Genomic DNA, 24431 nt, shown 5'->3' on the forward strand with positions numbered 1-24431 from the left:
CATTGGGTGTGGTCCAAGGACGGAGCCTCCCGCTCCCACAGCGCTCCTCTACACCAGCGGCTCTCGGGAGCCGGCGGCCTCCGTTCCAGTTCATGACATAATTCACAAATCCAATGCATTTGTCTAAGTGCGTATGTTTGAGGGGGGGGGGGGTGTTGAGCTGTGACACTGTCCGTGAGTTATTCTAGGAAGTATGTTTAATTGAGGAGCCTTGTTTTCTCCAGACGTTGTGCGGCAACAAATGTGCAAGATTGCAACTCAAAGCAGCTGCGTGGTTGTGTTAAAACGCTGAAGACCGGTGATTGAGGGCGGAGGGACGGGGTTACGGTTTGGAGTGCAACCAGGAAGTGTGTCTGTCTGACTGGCACCGCGCTGCTCTCCCTCGAAGATGTGCATTATTGATGTGCAGTTTGTGACGTCTGCATCTATTTTGATTTAAAGCTGCATTAGCCGCTGAGCCGGTGCTGAGACAGTCGCTCAGTTTTATACTGAAACTTTTATGATTTCCAAAATGACGTCCTGCTGCTTCTGTCTAGATTTTCGTTCTTGTTCCCAGAAAGCCTCCGTGGAGGTCATATAAGAGTAATCGGACTATTACGAGCTCATGTATTGATATGAGCAGCGTGGTTTGTCCGAATGTAATGTCTGTCCCCTTGAAATCGTTTGTGTGAACTGACACTACAAGCTTAAAATACGGCCCCATCTCACCAGACCAGAAATAGAGCCCCTATGTGGTTTTCCTGTAGAACCAGCAGCCACTTCCCCTGCACTTGTAGAGAAGCAGTGGATGGATTTATGACTGAAAAGGCATTTTGAGTTTGAATTGCTGCTGATCATTGCCAGTCTGCTGACACAACCACAGATGTTGTTGTGCACTATGTCATGGAGTCCCTGCTCTAATCAGCTCCATTCCTCTCTCTCTCTCTCTCCCTCTCTCTCTCTCTCTCTCTCTCTCTCTCTCTCTCTCTCTCTCCTCCAGGGGATCTTTTCTGTGACCAACCCCCATGCAGATATCTTCCTGGTGGCCCGCGTGGAGAAGGTGTTACAGAACGGCATCACGCACTGTGCCGAGCCGTACATCAAGACCTCCGACATCAACAAGGTCCCCGCCCACCCCCCAAGCCGTTCACCTCATTTAAAGACGTACACACGATGAAAGCGGCATCGAGATTTGCCTTTTCTGCTCCGTTTTGATTTTGCGTCCTCTGTTTGTCTTCTCACCGTGTCTCCGCAGACGGCTCAGAAGGTGCTCAAAGCTGCCAAGCAGACATGCCAACGCTTGGGCCTGTACAGGATGCCGTTTGCCTGGGCTGCCAAGTAAGACAGGAAGAACCCATGAGTCAAAAATATGACTGGATCCATCTTTGGAACAGCCTCAAACAAATGCATGAAAGACATTATGATGATGATGATGATTCATTGGGTTTTTAAACCTTAAAGTCCATTCCTTCGTTACGTACACGCGCTGTGTAATGTGATCTCAGGCAGGTGTTCAAAGACGCCCAGGGCAGCCTGGACATGGACGGGAAGTTTTCTCCTCTCTACCGCCAGGACAGCAGCAAAGTCTCCACTGACGACATCATCAAGCTGCTGGCCGACATCAGGAAGTGAGTCATTAGCACGCTTCTGCTATTTTAGCCAGTGCCAGGTACTGTGCCTCAAAACACTCATCCACTTGCACATTTATACCTTTTTTAAGTCTGCATTTCAAATGGCATTGATCTGCATTAAAATACACATTTTTGAGGTCATCCCGTAAATAAATAACTCTTTTTAAATGTAGAAAGGTCCTTTTATTCAGACTTATCTGTGTCTTTTTCCTCGTCAGACCTGAGAAGAGCAAGCTTCAGACCATCCCAGGACAGCTGAATGTCACCATTGAGTGTGTCCCACCTGACTTCTCAAGTATGTTGTCTCTTGTAAACGCTCCCCTTAGCCTAACATTTGTCTAGCCTTAAAACACACGCATGACTGCACAATGTACAGTAGATCCTTAAAGACAAAAATGTCCCCATGGAAACACATTTAAATGACTATTTTTGATCAACGGGCGTTTCCACCAGGTTTAGTCTTTTCACTTGTTTGCTCTTTGGGGCAAATACATTCTATTTTTCTGGTTTCCAGCAGTTTTAGGAAGGGGGAAGGGGTCGTCTAAGATAAATGTAAGATAAAAACTAGCATTTATATCCAGAAAATAATTAAATGTATGTGTTTTACTGGTGTCAATAAATAAACCAGCTGGCATTTAAAGAGTTACAACTCCGAAAATGAATGAATATGTGGTAGTTATGTTAGTTAAAGGATTAAACTCTGTGAAAGTGGAAAATAATATGAATTCATAATTTGATGGCAGTTTTTTGACGGGGACACTTTTTTTTTTCCTCAAAGGACATCGGAGCATCTTTTAAAAAAAAGAAGCCACGAGGGTTGGTTAAGATAATATGCAGCCTAAAACTGTACATTTGATTTACAAAGTCTGTAATCGGTATCAGTATGTGTGTTTGCACTGACAAACTGTGGGTATTTGCAGTGTACTTTGCTCACAAATATATAAAAAATGGCGATGAGTTCAGCGTTTGCTCGAGGTCTGGTCCCCTGACTCGTGCGTTCTCTCCTCCAGATACGGTGACTTCCTCTTACGTTCCGGTCAAGCCCTTCGAGGACGGCTGTGAACGGGTGTCGGTGGAGGTGGAGGAGTTCCTCCCCGACGAGGCCAAGTACAACTACCCCTTCACCACCTACAAGAACCAGCTGTACATCTGCCCCCTGCAGCTCAAATACGACAACCAGAAGACCTTCACCAAGGTGTGTGGCTCCGAATGAAGCTGCATCAAAAATGTTCATAAGAGTGATGACAATCTCTCAGCGGCCATTGTTTTTCTGTGCTACTGTGCCTCACGCTCACTGATTATTTGCTCTGCTGTGTGCATTGACTGACTGATGTCATGTTTCCACACCAGGCGAGAAACATTGCAGTCTGCATCCAGTTCAGGGATTCAGATGAAGAAAGTGCACCCTCTTTAAAGGTGAGTTGTATGAACTGTATGTATATACCGGTAGTGTAATATGTAGTGATACTCACACTCTGAAATGTGAAAAAGCTGTCATGTAAGAAACTAAATTCAGATTTTAAGAGATTCCTCAAAGCACTGTGGGTAGCTCTCACCCATTAATTACTCAATATAAGTCTTAAATAAATACATTAATGAATGAATATGCCTATGAAATGAATAAATATGGCTGAAATAAATGAATGAGGCGTATGTATAAATATATACATTTGTCAGTCTACTTCAATAAATAAATAAATATATTAAAAGGATATTGTTTTTCAAAAAATGTCATTTTTCCAAAGACTACTTTTATTTATTTAAGGGGACTTTATTTCTTAATTCCTTATTCTATATTTGTTTATAGGGTTTTGAGGTATCCCGTTAATTCAGAAAAACAGCTGAATCTTTTTTTCCCATGGAAACCTTTCTCCGAATTCTGAGATAATAGTCAAATTAATTCAGAAAAACAGGGCACATATTACAGAGTGTCAGGAAGAGGGAGGAGTATATTATATAAGTTTATGATTTCTGTTAAAAAGCATCCTCAGACGATATACAGGCACAAATAGCAGAACATATAATCGCAGAAAACGCAGTCCAGATAAAGTTTAGAGTGAACAAAGGACGATCACGCAGAAGACAGATGAGTAGACAGATGGTCGGGGAGGATGAACACAAGCACGCACTTTATTTCCAACAGATTGGCCGGAGCCTGAAGCAAAGGTCATGAAAACTTGCAGAATGTCCTACATGAGATTTGACCGATGGCAGCCGCCTCAAACGCGATTTGTTTTATTGCTTTTCACAAAGTCGGAGTGCAGCTGAGAGGCCAGAAAAGGAGAGAGGAAACGCTTACAGAAGCTGGTTATTATAGCTGGCAGGAGAGGATAATGTATGGTCACTCTTTTCCTCCCTCCTCTTCCTCGCTATGTCTCTCTGGCCACACATGTCAAATATTTGTGGGTGGAAACCAGCCATCAAAGCACCGTGGATTGTTTCTCTTTCCGCTTTTCCACAAAATTCTTTTTGACTGCTACCGCCAAAGCGTTTGCACTTGATGCCCGTGATCGAGTCAGTCCAGACGGGCAGATAAGCGCCCAGTCATGCGCGTCATACCTCAGATACTGCACAGTCTGGTCCCGAACAATGGCTGAAGTACAGCGAGGCCGCACGACGAGCGGGACCCAGCGGCACACCTCTCAGGAGATCTTTATCAGACGCTCTGGGTTTTCACATCTCACTGTGAGGACATTCTTCTGGAGCTTTGTGAAGCAGGAACGTGGAAGTTCAAGAAGATGGGCTTTCCCAGAGGCTGTAAATTTACAATACATTGAACATCTGCTGCCTCTGAACTGTCATAAATAGCCGTCATGATCTCAGGTTTGATTCTACCTGAAGCTCTATCAATGCAGCCGGTTAGAAAACATCCTGTTTGGTACGGTACATGTATGAACAGGACAGCCTCCTCCAGCATCCGAGGCAGCGTCCCCGCTCACGCCCCGGACGCTCATCCTGATTCCCATCAGCCCCCTGTGCTTGCTGGGCCCCTGAGTGTGTTTCATCCACCGCGTGCCGCCTGCAGCCCCACCGCACCTTGTGACTGCAACAACACATCTTTGCTGAAATCGGTGTAATCCCCCCCCTCCCCCTCCCCCTATTCCCTCCCTCCTCCACCTCCTGCTTCTTCCCCCGCCCGACCTGAGAATTTGAACCTTGTCCTCTCTATCTCTCTCTATATCTCTCTCTATCTCTATCTCTCTCTCTATCTCTATCTAGCTATCTCTCTCTCTCTCTCTCTCTCTCTCTCTCTCTCTCTCTCTCTCTCTCTCTCTCTCTCTCTCTCTCTCTCTCTCTGAGCCTCTCCCATCTTCCCCGCTCCAATCAGTCTCAATCTGAATCTGTTGGCTCCACAACTCTGTCCTTCCTCTGGCCAGCACTGCTCGTTATTGTTCATTAGAGATGTCTACAACTGTTAGCATCCTAATTACGGTATCAAAACCAGCCATCAGAGCAGGTCTGGAGTTTGTTTTTCTTTCTTCCCTTCTGTCGCCCATCATTAGAAATATCCTGACCCGCTCAAGCTTGACTTGACCCTCGATACACAGGTTTATGTTTCTCACAGAACTTCCTCCTGCAGCGGCTGCTGCTCTGATACAAAACAGAGCTTTGGTTGTGCAATGTCTCTCCTAGAGTTCGAGGGTGCATTCATAAAAAAACAAAAACGGAAATCCCACATTTTCCATCTGTTAATGGCTGTAGTTGCCATTTGTAAAGAAAAATGACTATTTATGTCATCACATGTGGAGTCAAAGCGCTGTAATTGTTGTGTTGGTTGGTTTTCTGTCATCATCCTCCAGCGGTGGAGGCAGGGCACTGTCGCTTCATTACAATAAGGTAAACAGGGCTGTGGAAGGCCTGAACATGTGTATAGTTTCTCTTGTCTAGTCAAAGGCCATGCTTTTGATAATTTCAGGTTCCCTCCTCCGGTTCCTCAGCTCTTTGTTTAATCCGTCGGCGCTTCAAAGGTGCATACAGCGTCTTTTCTCCAAATACTGTCAGTAATCACAGATTTGTGAGCACTTCAAAGGGCCACAGTTTGATGACTGATTTGTGCTCGCTTGCCTTCTAGTGCATCTACGGCAAGCCGGGAGACTCACTCTTCGCCAGCAGCGCCTACGCAGCCGTCCTGCACCACAACCAGAGCCCGGAGTTCTACGACGAGGTGAGAGGGTTTTCCTTGTTACCCCGACCGGCTCACATGCAATATCGTATTGGGTACATTGAGCATAAAACTTTAACCAGAAACAGAAGTACTCATTCATTAGGTTATCAAACACTGAGTTAGATATGAAGAGGAAATAAAAAGTGCAACTCTAGAACCAATTTATTTTTTCAGAAGCAGTCGCTGTACTCATTCCTCATTCCTCAACCAGCACTGAGATAATCCCATTAACGAGTCTCAGGGTAGAGCTGTGATCTCACTCTAGACTGGTCAAACAGTCACAGACCTCTCCACACACACACACACATGAAGGGCTCAGCGACAGAGGTACGGTCAGGATACTTCAGAGAGGTGGGGCAGAGGGGGTCCATATGGTCCCCATATCAAACGGATTAGGATCTTAAGAGTCCCGCATGCACACACGTTGGCACGCTCGCCGGGATTTACCTCCACATGCTTGAGCCTCCAGTCACATCATGGGGAATTTCAAACATACAGGGATCTTTATCTTCTCACATGTTTTGCCTTGATCTTTTTATCCTGCAAAGCATCTTTAAATACGCTGACAAGCGCTCTCTAAAATGTATTATTGTTATTTTTATAATTATAGTCAGGACGCTTAAAGGCTCTGACCGACTGAATGATTCATACTCCTGTCGTATATTGGAGAGTCATAATATTCATTCAAGACATTCTTAAGCTGATTGGTGGTTACTAAATCTGTACTAGCGGAAAATACATGTGTCACTTCCTGTGAGAAAATCAGCAGAAGCAGCGCACAGAGAAAATACATTTCCTTGCTGGTGCTGCCCCCTGGTGGATGAGTTAAAACAATACTGTATCATACTGTATGTGTGCGAGACGACTATAATAGGTAAAAATGAATAGATCCTGGAGCCTAGGGGTAGGCTGATAATTAGATAATTAGATTAAATTAACGTGGTAAATTTATGAGAACAAAACTCAAATCAGTATGTTGTTTTCCTCTGAATTGGCCCAATTCACAGCAGTCACTTCAAATTTCCAATGCTTATGATAATATGATGAATCACAAAATCTAAATATGATTTGATTAGGTCATCCACTACAGGCATAATACAAGGCAAGCTGTGGTGTGATGAGGTTGATCCAACCATGAAAAGTGAAGTAATGTGGTTCCTAACATTAAAAAACTAAATATTTCAGATTTGATTTATCTTAAATTTGTGACTTTAATTTAAAAATTCAATATCCTCCAAGTAGTACTCTGTATTAAATCCATTATTGATGTCAGTATGTTCCTATTCTGACGTCGGTGAGAAGAATGAAATGTTGCTGATTTATTAAACGTATACAAAGCGAGCTGTTCCGCTGTGTCCAGGTGAAGATTGAGCTGCCGGTCCACGTCCATGAGAAACACCACATCCTCTTCACCTTTTACCACATCAGCTGCGAGTCCAGCAGCAAGGCCAGCAGCAAGAGGAGAGAGGGAGTCGAGTCACTGGGTGAGTGTTTCCGGTGAAATGGTCTCTCTTATTTAGATTATAGTATGTTTGGCTGTGTTATGTACTGTTATGTATCCTGATGAATGAGACCCAGTAAGCCCAACTCTGTGTTCCAGTGGGTTACTCTTGGATGCCTTTGCTGAAAGACGGGAGGATGCAGTCAGTGGAGCTCCAGCTGCCTGTAGCAGCCGCCCTGCCTCCTGGATACCTGTGTCAGGACACCAGGAAGGTACAGTTTCCTCATTCCCTTAAACCAAGACTCTGTGACCCCACTAATGCTCCGTAATCAAATGCTTTCCTGAAGAAGAAAAACACCTAAATGCGTCTTATTTGTGTGTACCTCAACAGTCCCAGCCAGATATCAAGTGGGTGGAAAATGCCAAGACACTGTTCAAAGTGAGGACCCATGTGGCATCAACAATATATGCTCAGGTACAACACTTCATTCTTTGAATACCCACATATATGTACAGCAGGCACTATTATAGTTCAGATATTTGAAGTTACATGTATGAGTTACAGCTCCTGTCTGTCTCCAAACTCCATCTACTGTAGGTGATACACGAACTATGGGGTTCACAACCTAACCCTAATCCAAACTATCCCTCTACGGTAGCTGGTGTAAAGACAGTGTGTGTGGATGGCAGTAATATTGTGCTGTTTTCCTCCACAGGACCTGCATCTACACAAATTCTTCCAGCACTGCCAGCTGATGAGGACGACAGCGGAGGGCAACCCAGCAGAACTGATCAAATACCTGAAGGTGAGTCAACACACTCGGTCCTTTTAGAGCAGGGAGCAGTTTACAGGCTCCATAAAAGATATCATCTTCATCAATACAAACAAAGTGGAGTTCAAGTTTAAGTCCCTCACATATTTTACGTCTAGTCTAACTTGACTAAAAAAAAAACCTGCCTGAGGTGACCAGAGTTTTGCTTCTTGAAGACCCCAACCAGCAGAATCCGTAGCTTCTGTAAACGTTTTGACGTCGAAGCTCGTTTAAATCTAAGTTGAACTCAATCTCCACGACTCTCCTGTATTTCTATTTCTCCACTCCTACAGTGCCTGCATGCCATGGAGACTCACGTAATCATCAACTTCCTACCAACGGTGCTGATGCAGCTGTTTGGGGTGCTCACAGCAGCAACCAAAGCAACCCATGAGATTGCCGTCAACTCTCTGCGGTCAGTTGCTCGCCTCAGTTTGTGCTATTTGATACTGACGATAGACGCTCACGGTGTAACCCTGCCCTGCTTCTGTGCCTTCAGTGTGATCATACATATAGTCTCCAGATGTCACGAGGAGGGCCTGGAAAACTACCTGCGCTCTTTTGTTAAGGTGACCCACCAACACAAACGCTGCTACAGGATACAAATCTCAAGATTTCCAGAATTGATTCATGTGTTTTATCTCCTTCTTAGTACGTGTTTGTGGCCAACAACCCTACATCAGGAAACTCAGCGACCACCCATGAGATGCTGGCCACCGCTGTAACAGCCACCCTCAAGCAAACTGCCGATTTCAACACCAGCAACAAACTGCTCAAGGTGTGTGTGTGTGTGTGTGTGTGTGTGTGTGTGTGCTCTGCTATTTTGGTCGTGCAGATGGGTTGTAGTACCACTATTGAGCAGCAGGATGCATACTTGCCTGTACTCCGCACCAAGTCCTCCCAACAGAAAGTAAAGTCTTTGTGACCTGAGAAGAAATCCTGAAGCATGTAACTGCTTGTCCTGTAATCTATTCAGTTAAGCATACTTTCCCGGTCATCACCATTTCCCACCCCCCCGTGATGCTTATCAGCATTTTGGGAAATACTCATAACAGGCTAACCCTGTTCCTCTTTTATCCCTTTCTGTAGTACTCCTGGTTCTTCTTTGAAACCATGGTCAAATCCATGGCCCAGTACCTGCAAGAGGGCAACCGCATCAAGGTTGGTAATAAGTGATATTTCTTCTTCCTTTAGGCAACTAAATTGAGCAGCTCACATTTCACATTCTGTGTGTTTAACAGTGCGAGTCTTTGCTTCAGACACTACCCCAAAGTTCGAATGTCTACATCTGGCACGACCTCACAAGCAAACGCACAACGTGATGTCACGTATCACGTCAAGACATTTAACCAAACCTCACACACACTCAGAGAAAATGCAAGATGCTCAGAGTGACTCACTGAGCCGTGGGTTTTTTCCACATTGTGATGCCACGGGTCTGCACTTCATCTGGCTGTAATCAGCAACGCCACATGTTCAGCAGTAATCAAAGTGAGGGCCGAAACTGTTAAGAAGAAATCAAAACTGCCATCTGTTGAGAGAAAATGGATTCCCCCCCCCATGTCTGCCCGCATGCCGCTAATCTGTCTTCATAATGTTTCTGCCTGTTTGTCATTTTTGACTTTTTGATGCCCTCAAACCTCGGTTTGTCCCCGACCGTCTCATCAGATGCCGCGGCCGCAGCGCTTCCCCGACAGTTTCCACCAGGCGCTCCAGTCGCTGGTGTTGTCCATCATGCCGCACATCACCATCCGCCACATGGAAATCCTAGAGGAAGCTCGCTGCATCAACCTGAGCCTGGCCAATTTCATCAAGGTCCGACCCGGCCCGATTGAACACCATTGCGCAGTCCGTTCCCTCAGCGGCATACAATGCGCTAACCGCGTTTTCTCTCTTTCAGAGGTGCCTGACCGTCATGAACAGGGGCTTTGCCTTCGGCCTGGTCAACCACTACATGTGTCATTTCGGTCTCAGAGATCCCAAGGTACATGCTCAGTGTACATATATATATATATATATATATATATATATATATATATATATATATATGTACATATATATATATATACACATCAGTGCGTGCTGCAGTGAGGTTACACCCCATGGAAGATGTTCTGAGATGGTTTAAAAAGGCTTGCATTGGGTGTAATCCAGAACTGTGGTGAATTTGGGAAGTTGTGAGCGTCTGTGTTTGCAGACACATAGATACCGAATATTAATTGAGCACAAGACGTCAAAACATTTATATTAAATAAGTCTCAAATTACCTTCTAAAGTTGTTTATGTTTATTCTACGCCTATCTTCTTTTATTGTAAAGCCCTTTTTGCATTTCTCGTGTGAAAAGTGCAATACAAATGCAGTTTATATTATATTATTATTATTAAGCTCTGAGTGAGTGAGTGGGCCAGCACACTCTAACACCATTGATAAGAGCACAGTATTAAACTAAAAGTATTTGTTATTGTGCCGTATTGTGTACATAACTGACAAACACGTGTCTCCCGCCCCACCTCATTTGGCTAACAAATTAAACCAGCGCAGACACCTGGCAGACTTTGTTTGAGAAGTGATGTCTGTAGCGTCGAACATTATATTTGAACAATGAGGAGAATTATATTCATGCTCTGCGGCGGTTGTCGTGAATTTACATAATGCACTCACTTGGGCGTGTCCCCTTTTGGCCACAGGTGCTGACTGAAATGAAATTTGATTTCCTGATGACGGTGTGTAACCACGAACACTTCATCCCTCTCAACCTGCCCATGGCTTTTGGGCGCACCAAGATGCAGCGGGTACAAGGTGAGCGAGTCGGACATCACTTCCTGCCTTCCATTTGAGCGCATTGTGCTTCCTACCACACATGTAACCACTGACCGGCTCTCACATGAACCCCAAAAACCCCTCGGCAGCCCCCTTCTGACCCACATCCAGCCACACTCGTCCCCTCTATTAACCTGCCTGATTGTTTGGCCCATGCACACACAGGTCTATTATTGAGCCGGTAGCTGCTGACCACATTTATCCAACGCTAATTGATACAAACACACAAGCGAAAGTGACAAGCGAACAACTGTGTGCTGTGGAAATGCTGCATGGATTGTTTACAGTTTCACCTCCCGAGTTCTTTATTTTCACCCCCCCCCCTCCCTCCTTCTGTTTTTTGTGTTTTGCTTGTGGTCAGATTTTATACCGTATGCGACGGAGCTTTTTGGCCCTGTAGGTAGGTGAAGCTCACCGCACCGTACTGCACATCAACGCCACATACGATTGCTGCCATATGCAAACGACCTGCACCTCCTTGCTCTGACCTGCACTAACCCCGCCATCCTGTCAGCTTCCCGCCTTTTTTTCTCTCTCACAGGACACCTATTCACTCCCTCACTCACTCACTCACTCAGTACAATGCTAATGTCCTCACTTGCCTGAGTCTGTGTGTTGTAATGGGAAGGAGCTTGTTGAAATCCACTGGCCCCTCTTTTCGTAGTGACTTGACACTAAACATCTTCTCACAATACTGCGTCTCTCTCTCTCTCTTTCTCTCTCTCTCTCTCTTTCTCTCTCTCTGCCTCTCTTAGACAGCCTGTCTCTCTCCGTCATTAGAGAAGATAATTGCTGCAGATGGGAGCTCAGTTCCCAGGCTGCGTTGCCTGCTTTAATATTAACACAGCATTATTATGAAATTGTGGTTTGTAGGGGGGGAAAGGGACAACTTCTCATTTCCAGTGGCACGGAAATGTACTACATTATATATTTCCCAATGTAGGCACTGAGAAATGTGTGACCTTAAAGGGTAAGCTCACCCCAAAGTCAAAAATACTTATTTTCCCTCTCACCTTTAGTGCTATTTATCAATCTAGATTGTTTTGGTTTAAGTTTAGTTTTGGAGTTATCGGCAAAAGAGATGTCTGCCTTCCCTCCAATATAATGGAACTGGATGACACTCTGCAAACAATCTAGATAAATAGATAGCACAACACGAAGGAGGGTAAATATATATTTTGGATTTTGGGATGAACTGTCCCTTTGATTCCTCCTTCTTCGGTGTGGTGTGGAAATGTTAACGTCTGAATGAATGTGCTGTGTGGTTTTGTTGAGATTCTGTCGCATATTGCAATGTTGCACTTTAAATGATGCCACAGTATTACAGTAGGACTGAATACTGATTATATTGCATGTACTGAGTATTGTACAATCATAATTATCTATGTCTAATTTTTTAGAGATCTTCTATACAAGAAGATGCGGTGAGAACTCTTAACGGCATCTTCTTACGAGTTACATCTCCAACAACAAACACATTTCACAAGACTGGTTATCAGATTTTAGTATTAGGACATTTCCCACAGACGTGACCTCACAGACGGTGTTCCAATAAGCCATATTTTATCAGCATCAGTTCAGCTTATGCTCGTGCACTGACGCTTCCTGTCCGGCCCGACCACAGAGCAGAGTCTGGAGTTCAGTTTGACGGAAGAGTACTGCCGCAACCACTTCCTGGTGGGCCTGCTGCTGAGAGAAGTGGCTGAGGCCTTGCAGCAGGGGCCCGAGGTCCGACAGCTGGCCGTGAGCGTTCTCAAGAACCTTCTTATTAAGCACGCCATGGATGACCGCTACACAGCATTCAAGGTGAGGGGGGGGGGAACAAATAGAACGTGAAAGTTGGTGCATCTCCACTGGACATTTCACACATCCAGTCAGTCCTCATTTGATATAGAAAGAAAACCTTTTTTTTCCCCCATTTTCTTTAATGCATTCTGTAGAGTGGTGTGTATTTTTTGTCATAAGGCCTTTATAAAATCTAGATATAGAACCCTAATTTGGAGGGTTTGTAGGCACTGAAAAATAATTCTCACTATTGGATCATCAAAGTCTGTTTTATTTAAATTAGTGGGTGCCTGGAAATGTCTATAAAATCTGATTTATCACACACAAGAGTTATTCTGTCTCGTTCAAAAATAAATTCTACACTCAATCAGCAGAAATTCCTTTATTCTGTATGTAGTCGTTTGGTTTAAATAACAATGAATAGAAATGCTGAATATGAGACTAAATTAAGTGAAAATAATATAATATAATAATAATAATAATAAAGTCATGCTTGAGTTGTGTACAGTGTGAAGTCATTTACACAGTCGTCTGAAGCAGTTAGTTTGCTGAATCTGAGGAGGCACGCTCGTCTGAGCCCACGAGAAAGTGAAGACGGGAATATGAAAATGTTCTTTGCTGGAGGGCCATTGTCTCCTCTCATCGCAGTGCGACCGATTTGAATCAGAACCTCGACGTTCGCACGCAAACAGTTAATGTTTGACTCAGGTCGCGCTCTTAACTGTGTCTCCATGCCCTTAACGAGATAGCAATGTCTGTTATGCAAACCAGCCAGTGTTTAGGGTGCTGCTATTAATTGCAGCTGGGAGCAGTTGGCTTTTGAGTAGTTTGTTCAGGGCAGACAACAGCTATGTATTTAACCTACAATAGTCTTTATTACAGCTGTAGCCATTTTGTCTGCCTCTACTATAAGTTCACTCATCAGTATTAATACATGTGTGTATTACATATCAGTGTGTTTGTTATTTAAAAAAAAACCCTGATCTAATCATATTTGATGTTTCAGAATCAGCAGGGCAGGATCTGTTTGCTCTACCTGCCACTCTTTGAGCTGCTCTACCAGAACTTGAAGCAGCTGTCTGCCCAGCCACACACCTCCAGCCCCGGGCTCGGCCTCAACGTGAGTCCCCTCTGAACCCTGGACTTCCACGGGAGGGTTACGGGGTGCTTTTGTTATCGCTTTCTAATGCAAACCTGCGACACTGTCGTCCGCTCCTTTCAATCGTGTTTGTTACATGAAGAAAACAATAAAGATTCAAGAGGAGCCTTGAACCATCTGCACATCACGATGAGCCATTCGCTCATAATGTTGTGCTTGAAACGTGATTATTTTCTTAATGTAATAAAGACGTCATTTTAACAGGAGCATATGACTGCGTTGGAAGTCATTTGGGAGGATTCACAGTTACAGTTTCTTGGATGCTGTGTGTGTGTTTGCACACTGACCGTGTTTGTCAGGAGGGTGAAACGATGTAGTCACTACTAAACCTGGAGCAGGTGCTCCATAACTAACAGCACACATTGAAAAACTTGTATTAATGTCAGTGTTGAAGTTGTGTTGTATGAGCTACTTATCCTTAGTCAGAGTAGTGCCGTCAGTAGATGGAGTTTGGATAAACAGACAGGAGCAAAGTCATTTACTGCTGTGGACGGAGGCAGCAGCACCATTTATTTTAGATATTTAAAACAAATCTACATCATTCTAAGTGTACGCTATATTTAGAATGTTTTCACCGCTTTAGCTTACCGTCAGACGGTCATTTCAGTGAACAGAAGCCGTTCATTTATACAGCGCAGTTTATTTATACAGCACATTTCAGCACCAAGGCAATTCAAAACAGTGCAAATAAGTGCAAAAGAAACACATTTACGTAAATACAATTTAAAAAAACTGTCAGGAGTCAAGAGAATATAAAACAAAGAGAAGCTAAAATAGAATAAGTAATGATTTAGTAAAAGGCAGCGGCAGGGAAGGTTCCGGCTGACGTGTCGGTTTCTGGTAGCTTGTTCCAGATATAGAGAGCAGAAAAACTGAACGCTGCCTCTCCGTGTTTAGTTTTGACTCAGGGGACAGAAAGCAGACATGACCCAGACCACCTGAGAGGTTTGGATGGTCCAGAGCGTAGCAGAAGATCACAAATGTATTTTGGCCCTAAACCATTCAGTGCTTGACAAACCAACGGTAGTTCAGGACTCGAGCTGCAGCGTTCTGAATCAGCTGCACCTGTCAAATTGATTTGTTTAGGGAGACCGTTACAGTAGTCGAGTCTGCTGAAGATAAATACATGGACACTTTTAGTCCATGTCCTCTCGAGACATAAGTCCCTTAATCCTTGAGATGTTCTACAGGTGGTAGTAGGCTGACTTTGTTGCTTTTGAAATCTAGATCAGAGTCCATGACTACACCTCGATTTCTGGCTTGATTTGAGGTTTTTAACATTGTTTTTGTCAAGTCGTGCACTGACTTGCCAACGTTCCGCCTTGGACACAAATACAAATAACTCAGTTTTATTGAACAAAAACAGTAATCACAACCCAGAGCGTGGGAGTTGCTTGTTCAACCGCTGCCTCGATCGGCAGTTAAGTTTGTGGGCTAGTAGGCAAGGTAAAGCTCTGAAATGATTCTACATACAGCATTCACTTAAGCTGCTGTTGATTTGTTCTAAAATACGTTTTGTTGGTAGGTAAAACACTGACTGTGGATAAATACCTCATACAAGCCCAATTCAAATTCAAAAAAATGTGAACTATCCCTTTAACAGTAACCCAGATTTCACTTCTTCCATCCATGTGGTTGTCCAGGGCTCCAGAGATGACCTGATATCAACGGGGTCCTCAGACAGCAGGAGAACCAGCACTGCAATTGAGAGAGACCACGGTGAGTTCAGAACCGCCCCAGCATGTCATCTGGTCTCTTCCTGTTTACACATCGTCCATTATCATCACCACACTGGCAACATTTATGTTGCACAGGACTCAGGTCCATTAGCGGCACTCTCTCTGCATCGTTGCACTTAGGGGGCTGGCTGATTCCGTGATAATGGCTACTGACTTTGTTGTTGTCGAGAAGAAAGTAGCAACCAAACGCTTCAGTGTCGAAGGTTTAAAAAGAGTTCTGCGGCAATTTTGTATTGCATTTCACAAGAAGTCACAAGAGACGGATTGAGGACAAAGAAGATACAATGACCTTTAGTGTCTCGTATGAGTCCTTCACACACTTCCCATAATGCATTTCAGTCGATTCTTTTCCCTGGGGACAGAACCAGGCTGTGTTCTCGGACTTCTCAAAAGCTTCTTCACTTTATATCCCCCTCAATAGACGGTTTTATAGGATCTGTTCATCAGATATGTTATCAGTAGGAGGTCAAGTGTGCAGTGCCTCCATTCCTTATTGCGCTTGAGAGAGTATCAGTATCTCCCTTATTGCTAAAGTCACTGCCAGTGAGCTTGTTAGAATTGGGTCAGTGTGTTTACGTTATTGTGCTGCTTTCAGTTGGCATTAAAACTATACCGTGTTGGCTCCAGGTCTGCCCGTTCAGAATGGCCACGTTGTGAGGAGAGAGGACTCCCGATGCTCTCTGTTCATGGACTCAGGAGCAGCAGACAGCACTGAGGTGAGAACCTTTTACAGCAGCAGAACCTCGGCTGAACACAAAGCCTGACACGTCCACGTTAATACCAAAAAACAACGGCACATTTTATCTTTGCAAACACAAATGATGATAGATTTGATCAGTTCTGTCGATCCCTCTTTTTTTAGATTTGTACGATTCTTTTAACAAACAACGGGCTAAAGCTCACGCCACGCACACACACTGTTTTGGATCCAAATCTCCACAGTGCATTTTCTCATAGCACAATAATACGAAAGAAAACATCTCCGTAATGCTTTTGAAGAGTGTTTCCCTCGGTGCTGGCCGTCTCTGAACACATTGCCAACATAGTGAGTCAGTATTTACACTGGAAAACATACTTCTTCATGTTTATGTTCTCTGGTCTGAGTCCAGAGCTGAGCAAGCATCCGCTGTTTTGTCATGCACCCAGATGTTGAATGTAGACGGACTGGAGAAGATTATTTATCACCTGTGTAAATACACTCTTTTCAGCCCACCATCTTTGGTTTATGGTAACTGGTTATTTGAAACACAACATTCTAATGGTTAAAACTTAATGTCACTTCTTGGCCACAACTCGGTTCCCTGAACTTCACCCATCACGTAACCTCACTTCCAAACTCTAGCTTCATGACGTAAACAGTTCAACGCAACTCTACAATTCGATTTAAAAACTAGAAATATATCAGCTTGCTTGCAGTATCGCAATATATTGAATTGTAAGCCGGCTTGTATCATGATATGTGTCTTATTGCCGGATTCTTGCCAATCCACAGCCCTAGTGTGGACCATGTGTGGACATGAGGATCTACACAAATATTTACATGGACTTTTTCCTCTTGCTGGAATAGTTGAATCTATAGTAACGTCCTTAACAATACTCTTCGTTAAAGGATACAGGCCCGTGTGCAGAACCAACCTCCGTCTCAAAATAAAGTTGTTTGGTAGAAAAAGTTACCAAATACAAAAGACTCATTTTGTTTGGCAGAGTCAGCGTTTTTTTTTTTTCCTCTCCCAAGAATTTTGAATATATCGTCGTTGAGTGTGTTTGTGTTGTTCCAGCTGCAGAGGCGCGGCTCCACCATGAGCGGCAGCCCCGTGCCTCCCATCGGCAGACTGGGACAGTACGAGATCAAGGGCCTCCTGCTCTCCTTCCTGCACGTCGCCAAGACCTTGTCAGAGGGTCAGTGATGATCTGTAACCGTGATGTTCTGCTATTTTGGGGGAGGGGTAGAGTCTGCGCAGAAGCTTGGCTCAGCCGTTACGCAAACAACGAGGTTGTGAACTGACTGATTGTCATCGAGGATGTTTGACTGCACATTGATTCATGTTGGCTACAAAAAAACAAACATGCATCAAAGAGTTTGACTTTATTTTTGTCCACAGACACTCTCATGGCCTACTGGAACAAAGTCAGCCCTCAAGACATCATGAACTTCCTCAGTTTGCTAGAGTGAGTAGTGGTAAAAAAAATAAAATATTCCCCACATAATGGTCTGTTGCAATGCAGTAAAAGCCTGTTTTCTTTTGACTAATACAGTTAAAGTCAACAGTCTTTTGTTACTGTCATCACTCTTGGTGACTTGGAAAATGGTAAAATAAAGGAAGCACTGCATTTAGTTTCTCACGGCTTTGCGCCATAAATTGAGCCTTCATTTTTCCAGGAGATGGCAGACAGAATAGCATAGTGAAAGCCAGACTAAAGCCAATCCAAACGCTGATTAAGTCATCTCATGTCATCGTTTACTTCATAATGATAAATCAAAGCTATCAATTTATCTCTTGCCCCCTTAAAAAAAACCCAAAAGCGAATGAGTTTACCTTTCACTTTGACTTTTTTATGGCACAAATACCACACAGGTCAGACGATTGGATAGACACTGCAGTGCTACGGACCAAAGTCATATAAAACAAAGACTAAAAGGTTTTTGGAATAAATACCAGGAAGGTTAAAGGTAAACTGAGCAAGACGTTCCCTTTCTCCTGCTGATTATTTCTCTATTATGTTCACTGTCCCTGCAGGACCTGTGTGGTTCAGCTCCGGTACACTGGAAAAAGGCACATCGGGCGGTAAGGCTGGAAAACCAACAGCACTGTTGTCTTACCTGTCACATGAATCTGAAACCCAGCTCGTTCTCTCTTTGTGGGCGTTCCCTTCATACAGGAGTCAGGAGATTTGTGTGCCGAAGCTGTTCTCCTCCGACAGGAAGTCTCAGACGATGCCGGCTATGCGCTGCAACCGAGCCAGCCTCATGCAGACTAAGTTACACCAGTTCAGCACCATGGAAGCCTCCCTCACTCTCAATATAGGTGACCACACACACACCAGTTTGTATGCAGGACTTTAGGCCACACTTTATCTTATTATTCTCAATAATTTGTATATAAGAAGGGAATTGATATGTAATTGTAATGCTCTGGAAAGACTCCAAGTGAGTATACAATTAAGACTATATGGAGAATAAAGTTTCCAATAAGACATTGAAGAAATGTTGTGAAGTGTAAGGTACTTATCCAGTCAGTGTATTACTACAGTAGATGGAGTTTAGTGAAACAGACGGGAGTACCAGCAGAGGAGCAAAGTACTGCTGTGGTCGGAGGCAGCAGCGAAACCTATTTTAGATGCGTAACAAAATCAATATCAGCTGTGGACCATCAACTCCTGCGTTCTGAGAGTTAAGTGACCCGTTTTTGTGAGTCCTGTGGCTTTGAAGAGACCATAGATAACGGTTCCCCCGGGGGAAAAGGCTGTCTGATGGCAAGGTAAAGCTTCTCTTTAAGGTTTTTTAAATAGGTTCCACAGCAGTACAGAACTTTGCTCCAGAGCTGGAACTCCTGCAGGTCATATACTACAAGTACCTCATACAACCCCACTCCAAACAAGACAAACTATCCCTTTAATATTTACAAATGGAACTCTATTCTGGACATCAACAGAGTTGCACAACCATGTAACTACTATATAATCTCCTGGTTCTTTAAAATATCAGTTGGTCCTGTACATATTATGTCTACTGTCTCTTTGATTTGTGTTAAATTGCATCGTTCTAACTAGAGATGCACCGATCCGATATCAATATCTGTATCGGTCCCGATATAGGAAAAAATTCTAGATCGGGTATCGGTGACAATGTGACCGATCCATAAAGGCAAATCTATTCAGTCCAATTATATGCATTGTGCTCTGCGTAACGTCATGCGCTAGCGAACTGGCCGCATAGATTGTTTTCAAAATGGAGCGAGCGAAAGGATCAGCCATCTGGAACCGGGCAGCCGCTCTCAGTTGTCGGGGATAAGGGATTCCGGCTGCTAGTTAACCACCTGGAACCACGCTACGACATGGTAAGCCGAAAATATTTGTCGGAGACGGCGCTACCTGAACTGCACGGTAAAGTGTGCAAACACATATTGAAGGAGATAAAAGATGTCAAATCGATAAGTTTCACGACAGACATCTGGAGCTCCGACGTTTCCCCTGTGTCACTTTTAAGTTTAACAGCACACTGGCTGGATGAAACTTTTGTGCCACACAGTGCAATGTTAAATGCAACAAACTTTCGTGGGTCACACACCAGTGAAGCGATAGCAGCTAGCCTGAAGGAAATGTTTGACAAGTGGCAAATTCCGTTGAGCAAAATCCACGTGATTCTGAGGGACAACGCCAGCAACATGAGAAAAGCGATGGACAACCTGGGGGCGCGTAGCGTCGGCTGCGTTTTTTAAATCGATTCAGCACTGTTTTTCTCTATTAGATCGGTATCAGATCGGTATCGGCCGATACTAAACCTCAGATATCTGTATCGGTATCGGAAGTGAAAAACGTGGATCGGTGCATCCCTAGTTCTAACCCCTAACAGTAAGTAGTCTCACAGTATAGCAAAAAGTAGTGCAAACACTGAATCATTTTCTATCTTCTAGTAAACTTACAGTCAAAATACACTTTGAAACGGCAGCTTTTTTGGCAGAGCAGCAGTTTCCCAACCACTTTTCCCACAAGTAAACAAAGCTAATAGTTTAGCCCAGACCGACCACAGTCTCAGTGTTGAAACCTGGAAGACAGCCTCGTTTAAACATGGAACAAAGTTTGCACCTGACAGTTGGCTTTGGAGAGCCTTAGCGTGGAGACTGCCAGATGAGTTGTTCACGCAAAGTTCATCTCACATAGCCAGACTTGTGCTTAACTGAGGTCTGGAGTAAATCAAGCACCGATGTTGTTAAGAGACGCACAGTGAGCTGTTGTTGTACCCAGAACACACAAACTTACACCAAGACACAATACAATACCATGTTTGTACCTGAATTGAGACCAGCACTTCCTAGATTGATCCTTGAACTATTAAATGTCAGCGACCACATTGTGTCAAGCTTAAAGGCCTCTGCCAGCTGGATGTAGTGGATAATGGATGAGACTTAGCCAGATTAGTGCAACAATGTGTGAAACCTGATGAGAGATGTGTGGTCTGTTGCTGAGGTGAATGAGCAGGATCAACTGCATGTTGTGTTCTGACACCACCTGAAACCACCAATAGATTTCAGCATTACATGTTTTGTTGTTGTTTTTTTTACCTCGCTGGACTCACAAGACGTTTATGACCAAGATGTTGCGAGTGAGTTTTTGTCGCCTTTAAGAGCATATTAAAGCAGTTATTGTCCTATTATCTGTGTAATCAAATCCAGTCAACAATGAATAATTTGCCTGTGAACTGTATTCAAGTCAGCAAATTAAAGACAGTGCCGATAACTAAAGACAACGTTGTAATTGGCAGCCTTTTATACACAGAAGGGAGTAATGGATGTGTTCTTTATTGCAATGTGAGCCCTTGCTGTACACTGTGTCATGATATTATCTTGTGTGTGTGTGTGTGTGTGTGTGTGTGTGTGTGTGTGTGTGTGTGTGTGTTCTAGGGACGGGGCCATCAGAAGCAGAGATCCACCATCAGGCTCTGCTGGAAGGCAACATCTCCACTGAGGTCTCTCTCAGTGTCCTGGATGTCCTCTCTCTTTTCACTCAGTGTTTTAAGGTCAGTGCGCACACACACACACACACACACACACACACACACACACACACACGTTTATTTAGGTCACTTTTTAAGCCTTAAGTTCATTTCATGGACCCTAATCATAACCACTACTTCCTTTACCTTAGCCGCTGACCCCCAAATCAACTTTTTAGATTTGAATTATTTGAAATTTTTTGTCCCTAATTGCACAAGCCGTTCCCAATTAACTTGTCTTTTGTATGAAATGTGTCTCCGAAATCAAAGTGTGTGTATGTGTGTGGATACTTGTACTACTCATGTTGTAGAGACAGAAAAAATATTTCGGTTAAGTTTGGCGTTTGGCATTCTCTAGGGAATAATGTAATTCAATGCAGTGTTCCCCTGTGTGTGTGTGTGTGTGTGTGTGTGTGTGTGTGTGTGTGTGTGTGTGTGTGTGTGTGTGTGTGTGTGTGTGTGTGTCTCAGACCCAGCTGCTGGACAGCGACGGTCACAACCCCCTGATGAAGAAGGTGTTTGACGTTTACCTGACCTTCCTTAAAGTCGGCCAATCAGAAGCCGCCCTCAGACACGTCTTCGCCGCGCTCAGGGCTTTCATCAACAAGGTACGTCCGCGCGCGGCGACATTGAAGTCGGCTCGTTTAACGTTTTTTGCAACTCGCCACTAGTGAACGACCGGAAGTGACGAATGCTGTCACTTCTTCCGTCCTACGTGTCATTGCGGCGGTCGTTCTCTCTCGTTGCACTATTTATAACATCCAAAACATGGACATACTTGACAAAAAAAGAGCGGATGCACGGAATAAACATCAGTTTCCTGTGTTTGTCGCTGCCGCCTTGTTCCCACATTCACATATAGTCTTATTACTCTTAATCCTATGTATTTTTAGAAATATTTTTCAAACATTTCATTCAGATCTAACGCAATGTGATCTCAGACTCTTGAGGGAACATGTCATGTCTCCCCTAGTACTATCTTGTGATAGTATCAGCAGTATTGCTGTTGGCTGCTTGTGTGATGAATCAGAGGCGAGCAGCAGCAGAGACTCTGTACTGACATGTTGTTGTGTCAGTTACAGTAAGAAAGGGAGACATGAGAGAGTGGTCATGACCGTGACGCAATATTGATTCACAGGAAGACATGATCATTTGTTCACTAAAGTACTTTGATTCCAATGTGTAATAATGCAATATTATACACTTTTTTTATTCTTAACAAATACCATAATTAGAAAAAACAACAACAATTAATTGACCCTGCTAACAAATATTATATTGTGTGTGTGTAGTAAAGGCTGTGTCCATCTATCTTCTACCTCTTTACCATAGAGCTACGTACACCTTCCTGACTATGAACACACACACACACACACACACACACACACACACACACACACACACACACACACACTTAAGTTCATTTTGACTCAATCCCACACACTGAAAATAGTCCCAAACAAATGCTGCTGCCCTCCCGACATACTCCAGGTATTTTTCTGATCCCGTCTCTGTCCTTTAACACACTAACTCGTTGTCCCGCCAGTTCCCGTCGGTGCTGTTTAAGGGCCGCGTGACGCTGTGCGAGGCTCTGTGCTGCGAGGTGCTCAAGTGCTGCGTCTCCAAGCTGGGGTCTCTGAGGGCCGAGGTGTCGGCCCTGCTCTACCTGCTGATGAGAAACAACTACGAGTACACCAAGAGGAAGACCTTCCTTCGCACGCACCTGCAGGTAGAGTGGAGAGTCGGTGTTGAAGTAGAGGAAGAAATGGAGGACGCGTCGTCATCCTCCAAACTGGGCTGACCAGTTTCTGGTCATGCATGTTTGATACTCGGTGAATAATAGCCATATTGTCAACAGTCAACGCAGTGTGTGGTCTGTAACATGATCTCAATACTTGTTCACCCTAATATTCACCCTTGATCTTTAGCCTTTTGTCCACACACACACACACACACACACACACACACACACACACACACACACACACACACACACACACACACTCCTCCAAGTACTTCAGATGCTTTTCACAAGGCCAGTGGAGAATGTTAGGAGAGTGTTTAAACAGTTTAAACAGACTGCATGCTTAGTTTCCGGCTCCTCTGCTAACACAGTAGCAGAAGGCCATCCAGCTTTCCATTAGCTCTCACTGGACTCTGTCAATACATCAGTGTTTATCCTCCTTTCATTTTCCTCTCCTCCTCATCCACTCTAGTTCCCCCTCCTCGGTCCGCTCCTCTCTAACCATCCCCTCACTTTGCTCCTTCTTCTTTTTCGTCCAGATCATCATTGCTGTAAGCCAGCTGATCTCCGACGTGGCGCTGACCGGCAGCTCTCGCTTCCAGGAGTCTCTCTCCATCATCAACAACTTTGCGAATAGTGACAAGGCCATGAAGGTACAGTGGAAGTCAACAAGACGAACGTAGGGAAAACCACAAACTCTTACAGCTCTGAATCCAATAACTGAGAAAACATTTAAATCAAGAAAATGGAGTGGCTGAATTATTACTATATAAGCCTGTGCTGCGCTATCCAAGTCAAGAGGGGAAGCTTATCTGTGATCCAACTCTCTGTGTGTGTTTCTTCTCTGTTTAGACCAGCTACTGCAGTCCCATTTGTAAAAACAAACGCGTCTGCTCCCGATGTGGGATTCATTTTGTAGCGTGGCAATACGACCGATGTGGTTTGTTTGGACTGTAAATATGTGAGAGGTGGAGATGATGGATGACTTGATTCTTTTACAAAGAGGTTCAGTGTTCCAACTGTGTAGAGGTTTCACTGATATGGGTTTTTCAAATGTGGGGAAACAGTGGAAACATCCTACGTCACAATACAAGACGACACCACTAACAATGCGTATTGTGATTTTGTTGCTACACGCACACGTCAGGGAGCTGCAATCGCTTGAGCAGCACAGCAGCGCTTTGAGTGATGATTACAGTTTCGGTCGTTTCTTCATGTTGTCCTTATTTCAAAACAAGAGTGCGCCGTGATTAAAGATAACTGTGTCTTAGACTAACAAATCGGTTAGCCAAACCGCACTTGAAAGATTTAAATTAGTGTGAGAATGAACAGGATCGTTGTAGCCCGGCATCAACATGCTTTCACAAGTGTCTGTGTCTGTGTGTGTGTGTGTGTGTGTGTGTGTGTGTGTGTGTCTGTGTGTGTGTGTGTGTGTGTGTGTG

At 44.1% G+C, this 24431-nt stretch overlaps 1 protein-coding gene across 1 annotated transcript in view; it reads left to right on the top strand.

The window, feature by feature from the left end:
• Positions 1–24431, top strand: part of dock11 (dedicator of cytokinesis 11) — a 53369-nt gene that overhangs the window by 17065 nt on the left and 11873 nt on the right. Inside the window, exons 13-43 of the mRNA XM_068713586.1 lie at positions 980–1102; positions 1235–1317; positions 1485–1607; positions 1829–1905; positions 2621–2805; positions 2961–3026; positions 5683–5775; positions 7136–7259; positions 7376–7488; positions 7608–7691; positions 7933–8022; positions 8322–8443; positions 8528–8597; positions 8681–8806; positions 9118–9189; positions 9697–9843; positions 9929–10012; positions 10717–10828; positions 11211–11249; positions 12474–12655; positions 13641–13754; positions 15437–15512; positions 16160–16248; positions 17311–17431; positions 17635–17701; positions 18271–18318; positions 18413–18558; positions 21154–21269; positions 21716–21853; positions 22792–22974; positions 23529–23642. Of these exons, the coding sequence (XP_068569687.1) occupies positions 980–1102; positions 1235–1317; positions 1485–1607; positions 1829–1905; positions 2621–2805; positions 2961–3026; positions 5683–5775; positions 7136–7259; positions 7376–7488; positions 7608–7691; positions 7933–8022; positions 8322–8443; positions 8528–8597; positions 8681–8806; positions 9118–9189; positions 9697–9843; positions 9929–10012; positions 10717–10828; positions 11211–11249; positions 12474–12655; positions 13641–13754; positions 15437–15512; positions 16160–16248; positions 17311–17431; positions 17635–17701; positions 18271–18318; positions 18413–18558; positions 21154–21269; positions 21716–21853; positions 22792–22974; positions 23529–23642 (3327 nt within the window). The remainder of the gene's footprint in view (positions 1–979; positions 1103–1234; positions 1318–1484; positions 1608–1828; positions 1906–2620; positions 2806–2960; positions 3027–5682; positions 5776–7135; positions 7260–7375; positions 7489–7607; positions 7692–7932; positions 8023–8321; positions 8444–8527; positions 8598–8680; positions 8807–9117; positions 9190–9696; positions 9844–9928; positions 10013–10716; positions 10829–11210; positions 11250–12473; positions 12656–13640; positions 13755–15436; positions 15513–16159; positions 16249–17310; positions 17432–17634; positions 17702–18270; positions 18319–18412; positions 18559–21153; positions 21270–21715; positions 21854–22791; positions 22975–23528; positions 23643–24431) is intronic.

Source organism: Cebidichthys violaceus, unplaced genomic scaffold (genome assembly GCF_023349555.1).
Source record: "Cebidichthys violaceus isolate CVI_PGR_0920_01 unplaced genomic scaffold, fCebVio1.0.p SCAF_19, whole genome shotgun sequence".
NCBI classification, from domain to species: Eukaryota; Metazoa; Chordata; class Actinopteri; order Perciformes; family Stichaeidae; genus Cebidichthys; species Cebidichthys violaceus.